Source organism: Rhea americana, unplaced genomic scaffold (genome assembly GCF_003343005.1).
Source record: "Rhea americana isolate MKP2758 unplaced genomic scaffold, rheAme1 scaffold_808, whole genome shotgun sequence".
In the NCBI taxonomy this organism is placed as follows: Eukaryota; Metazoa; Chordata; class Aves; order Rheiformes; family Rheidae; genus Rhea; species Rhea americana.
The window spans coordinates 1-5,340 of NW_028186988.1; the positions used below are offsets into that span (position 1 = coordinate 1).

The window sequence follows — 5,340 nt, forward strand, 5'->3', positions numbered from 1 at the left end:
GACCCGGACGCCTGGGCCCCCTGGGATGAAGGAAGGGGCTGGGGACCCGGACGCCTGGGCTCTTCCCGGAGCGAGGGCCCTGCGGGACCCCGGGGGCTGCGGGTGTTGCGGGGCCGGGCCGGGTTTTGGGGACGATCTAGGGGGGTTTTTGGGGGGCCGGCGCAGACCTGCGGCGACCCGCGGACGCGGCCGCCGCCGCTGGGTGACAAAGCGCTGGAGCCCTGCGCCCGCTTCGTGCACAAGAAGTTCCCCCAGCTGGACGTGCGCGGCAGCACGGTGAGGGGGCCGCCCCGGGGTCCCCTGTCCCCTGCCACCCCGGCGTCCCCTTGTCCCCGGGTCACCCCAGCATCCCTCAGCCTGGGCATCACCAGCGTCCCCTGCTCCGGGTCACCCCAGCCTGGGTGTCCCCGCCGTCCCCTGCTCCGTGTCACCCTGGTGTCCCCCACCCCGGGTCACCCTACCCCGTGTGTCCCCATTGTCCCCACCTTGTGCCACCCTGGTCGCCCCACCCCAGGTGTCCCTACTGTCCCCACCTTGTGCCACCCTGATGTCTCCTGCCCTGCATCATCCCAGCGTCCCTTGCTCCGTTTCCCACCACCCAGGGTGTCCCCCACCCCCCATGTCACCCTGCTCCAGGCGTCCCCACTGTCCCCCTCCATCCCAAGTCACCCTGCCCTGGGTTTTCTTACTGTCCCTCACTCCATATCACCCCATCCCTGGTGTCCCCCAATCCATGTCACCCCACTCTGGGTGTTCCCACCAGCCCGTGCCGCCTGTCACCCCATCCTAGAAGACTCCACCCTATGTCACCCTGCCACCCCCTGTCATGTCACCCTGTCCTGAGTGTCTCCGCCATCCCCACCCCACACCACCTACCCCGCATGTTCCTGCAGCAGCACCTGGGCCCGGTGCACAAGGACAAGGGGGACATTGCCCGGGCGCTGGGGCCCTTCTACCACTCCTTCGTGGACGTGCTGGAGTTCAGGGTGAGCTGGGGCCGGCGCGGGGGCCACCTGGGGGGAACCACCCGTAGGGGACGGCGGTGACACCCCTACCCCGTCCCTTCCCCGCCAGGACCACGTCTAYGAGCTGCTGAACACCATTGACGCCAGCCAGTGCTTCTTCGACATYGTGAGTGGGGACCGTGGGGTGGCCCAAGGGTGGTGGGGAGGTGCTGGGGTGCCCGTAGGGTGCTCCAGAGCTCCAGGAAGGCACCCAAGGAGGTACTCAGGGTGCTTGGAGGGTGTCTGGGGGGGGCAGGGGTGCCCAGGGTGCCTTGGAGATGCTCAGGGTGTCCGTAAGATGCTCCATGTTGCCAAGAAGGTGTCCAAGGGGGTGACCAAGGTGAGGCTCAGGATGCTTAGAGGGTGCCCAGAGGGTGCCCAGGGTGCTCTGGAGGTGCTCAGGGTGTCTGTAGGATGCTCCAGGGTGCCTGGGGTGCATGGAGGGTGCCCAAGGGGGTGCCCAGGGCACCAGGAAGGTGCCCAGTGTGGGGCTCAGGGTGCCTGGATGGTGCCCAGAGGGTGTCAGGGGTGTCCCCAGGGTACCCTGGGATGCTTGGGATGCCTGGAGGGTGCCTGAGGGGCACAGAGAGTGTCAGAGAGGTGCCAGAGAGTTCCCAGAGGATGTCCCAGGGTGCTCAGGGTGTCAGGAAGGTGCTCAAGGAGGTGCTCAGGGTGCTCAGAAGATGCCCTGGGATGCTCAAGGTTCCCAGATGATGCTCAGGGTGCTCAGAGGGTGCCTGGGGTGTCCCCAGGGGGCCCACAGGGTGCTCAGAGGGTGCCCAAACTGACCAGAAGGTGCCCTGAGGGGTGCTCAGGGTGTTCAGAAGGTGCCCAGGGTACCGGGTGGGCAGCTTGCACCCGTGCCATGTGCCACGGCCCCATGGCCGTGCCCTGGCGCTCATGGCTGCCCTGTCCCCAGAATGTCAACTACGACTTCACCAAGAGCTACCTGGACCTGGTTGTCACCTATGTGTCCCTCGTCCTCCTGCTGGCCCGCACTGAGGACCGCCGGGTGCTCATCGGCATGTACCACTGCGCCCACGAGATGATCCACGGCACCAGGTGGGCTCTGGGATGGCACACGAGCTGCCGGGGTGGCCCCATGGCCTGGCCCCACCTGGGTGGCCCCATGGCTCATCCCTGTCTGGGCTGGCCACAAGGACTGTCTCCATCTGGGCTGGCCCCATGACTTGTCTGCATCTGGGCTGGTCCTAAGGACTGGTCCCACCTGGGTGACCCCGTGGCTGTCCACATCTGGGCTGGCCCCAAGGACGGTCCCCGCTGGGACCTGAGGACCGTTCTCATGGACCATCCCCACCAGAGCTGTCCCCAGGGTCCATCTTCATGGACTGTCCCCACTGGGGCTGGCCCTGAGGACCGTTCTCATGGACCATCTCCACCAGAGCTGTCCCTGAGGTCCATCCCCATGGACAGTCGCCACCAGGGCCATCCTTGAGGACAGTTCCCACGGCCCATCCCCTCTGGGGCTGTCCTTGAGGACTGTCCCCAACACCCGCATTGCTGTCCCTGCAGTGACCCCAGCTTTGCCCGCTTGGGCCAGATGGTGCTGGAGTACGACCACCCGCTCAAGAAGCTGGTGGAGGAGTTCGGGCCGCACACCAAGGTGGGCCGGGGGCCCGCGGGGGCTGCGCAAGCGAGCGAGTATGCGCGGGTGGCCGTGCCGGGCCACCATCGACGTCCCCCTGTCCCCCCAGGCTGTCACCAGCGCCCTCCTGTCCCTGCACTTCCTCTTCGCCCGGAGGAACCAGGCGGCTGAGCAGTGGCGCAACGACCAGCTCCTGAGCCTGCTCAGCACCGCCGGCACCATGCTGAGCCCCGCCAGCTCCGACACCGTGAGTGCCACCGCCCTGCCCGGGGACGGCCACCGGGCCCGGCTGGCTGGGGGTGGTGACGCGGTGGTGCCTGTGTCCCCAGATGGCCTGCGAGTACCTGTCCCTGGAGGTGATGGAGCGCTGGATCATCCGTGAGTCCGGGCCACCGCCGCGGGCAGGGGTTAATGTCCCCTGGGGTCACTTGGTCCTGCTGTCCCCAGTGGTGGGGCTGCCTGGAGATGTCACCTCCGATCCCTGGGTGGGGGGGGCCGGGCGGTGCCCATGGACGGCGTGCGGGGCCGGACTGCCACGTGGGTGGATGTCCCCGACCTTGCAGGGCACGTGTCCCCAGTGCCACCTGGGCGCACGCTCTCTAGCAGCACACGTCCCCAGTGTGGGGGGCTCGCGTCCCCAGTGCCAAATGGCCGATGTCCCTGGTGCCACCAGGGCACACACCCCCAACCCTGAAGGCATGTGTCCCCAGTGCCACTTGGACACATGTCCCCAACCCTGAGGGCAGATGTCCCCAGTGCCACCTGGGCACACATCCCCAACCCTGAAGGCACGTGTCCCCAGTGCCTCCAGGGCACATGTCCCCTACCCTGAGGGCAGATGTCCCCAGTGCCACCTGGGCACACACCCCCAACCCTGAAGGCATGTGTCCCCAGTGCCTCCAGGGCACATGTCCCCTACCCTGAGGGCAGATGTCCCCAGTGCCACATGGCAGATGTCCCCTACCCTGAGGGCACGCGTCCCCAGTGCCAAATGGTAGATGTCCCCAGTGCCACCTGGCACCCGTCCCCTGCCCTGAAGACACGTGTCCCAAAGCCGCTTGGACACACGTCCTCGACCCCGAGGGCACGTGTCCCCGGTGCCACATAGGCAGATGTCCCCAGTGCCACCAGGGCACACGTCCCAACCCTGATGGCATGTGTCCCCAGTGCCACTTGGACACACATCCCCAACCCTGAGGGCACGTGTCCCCGGTGCCACATGGCAGATGTCCCCAGCCCTGAGGGCACATGTCCCCAGTGCCACTTGGAGACGCGTCCCAAAGCCACCCGCGCACGCGTCCCCAGCCCCGCGGGCCCCGCGGTCCCCGAGCTGGCGGGGTGCCCGGTCCCGCAGCGCGGGCCGGTGCGCGGGGGCGGCGGGTGACGCTGTGCCCGCAGTGGGCTTCCTGGTGTGCCCGGGGGCGCTGGGGACGTCGCCGCAGTGCCTGGAGCTGTGGCGGCTGGCGCTGCAGGGCTCCCTGCACGTCACCCTCGTGCGCGACGAGGCCCTGGCCGTGCACAAGGTCACCGAGGAGCTGCTAGGCGGCCTCAAGGGGTAACGGCCGCGCGCGGGCACCGGGGCCGGGGGCCGGGGCCGGGCCGGGCGCTGGGTGCCAGGGTGGGGACCGTGCCGGGGGCTCCTCTGGGTGCAGGGTGATGTGTCAGGTGTGGAGCAACGCGCAGGCGCTGTGCCGGGTGCCGCGCGCGGGTGCCACGGCGCTGTGCCGGGTGCCACGTGTGTGTGCCACAGTGCCCGGGCGCTGTGCCGGGTGCCACGTGTGTGTGCCACGGTGCCTGGGTGCTGTGCCAGTAGGTAACACGCAAGTGTGCCACAGTGCCCGGGTGCCACGTGTCGGGGCCACACAAGTGTGCCACAGTGCCCGGGCGCTGTGCCGGGTGCCACGCACGGGTGCCATGGTGTGTAAATACTGTGCCCAGTGCCGCATGCACATGTGCCGTGGTGCCTGGGTGCTGTGCTGGGTGCCACGAGTGGGTGTCACGGTGACCGGGTGCCACGCATGGGTGCCACAGTGCCTGGACACCGTGCTGGGTGCCACGTATGGGTGCCCAGGTGCCACACTGGGTGCCACATGCGGGTGCCTGGGTGCTGTGCTGGGTGCCACGCGCGTGTGCCACGGTGACCGGGTGCTGCGCTGGGTGCCACATGTGGGTGCCCCGGTGCCGTGCCACGTGCCACGTGTGCCACCACCCGCCCCCGGCTCTCTCACAGCTACGGGAAGCGGGTGACCGACCTCAAGGAGTGCAAGGAGCATGCCGTGGCACACAGGTGGGGCGCCCCGGGCGGCGGGGGTGGCGGGGAGGGTGCGTCGGGGGGGGGCCCGGAGGGGGCCGGGACCCCGGGGGGGGGCGGGGGGGCACCTCCCCGCCCCCGGCCGCCCCGCAGCGGGGCCCTGCACCGCGGCCGCCGGGCGTTCCTGCGCGGGGCCCTGCGCGAGCTCGAGGCGCTGCTGGCCGACCAGCCCGGGCTGCTGGGGCCCAAGGTGAGCGCCGGGCGCAGGGCGGGGTGCGGGCAGGGGGTGCCTGGGCACAGGGGAGGGTGCACGGGGGTGCCTGGGTGCAGGGGTTGCATGCGGTGGTTGGGTGCATGGCCTGGCTGCAGGGTTTGGGGGGCAGGGGTTTCTAGGGGCAAGGGGGTGTCTGGGTGCAGGTCTGGGTGTGGGTCTGGGTGCAGGGTCTGGGTGCAGGTCTGGGTGCGGGTCCGGGTGCAGG

General features: G+C 69.4%; 1 protein-coding gene across 1 annotated transcript in view; it reads left to right on the forward strand.

Moving 5' to 3' along the window:
• Window positions 1-165: 165 nt before the first annotated feature.
• Window positions 166-5,340, forward strand: part of NCKAP1L (NCK associated protein 1 like) — a gene marked incomplete at its 5' end in the record, with an annotated part of 17,999 nt that continues 12,824 nt past the window's right edge. The window contains 10 exons of the mRNA XM_085322969.1: window positions 166-276; window positions 894-986; window positions 1,075-1,131; window positions 1,924-2,066; window positions 2,538-2,628; window positions 2,720-2,857; window positions 2,940-2,988; window positions 4,009-4,165; window positions 4,841-4,897; window positions 5,015-5,111. Coding sequence (XP_085179095.1) covers window positions 166-276; window positions 894-986; window positions 1,075-1,131; window positions 1,924-2,066; window positions 2,538-2,628; window positions 2,720-2,857; window positions 2,940-2,988; window positions 4,009-4,165; window positions 4,841-4,897; window positions 5,015-5,111 — 993 coding nt within the window. The remainder of the gene's footprint in view (window positions 277-893; window positions 987-1,074; window positions 1,132-1,923; window positions 2,067-2,537; window positions 2,629-2,719; window positions 2,858-2,939; window positions 2,989-4,008; window positions 4,166-4,840; window positions 4,898-5,014; window positions 5,112-5,340) is intronic.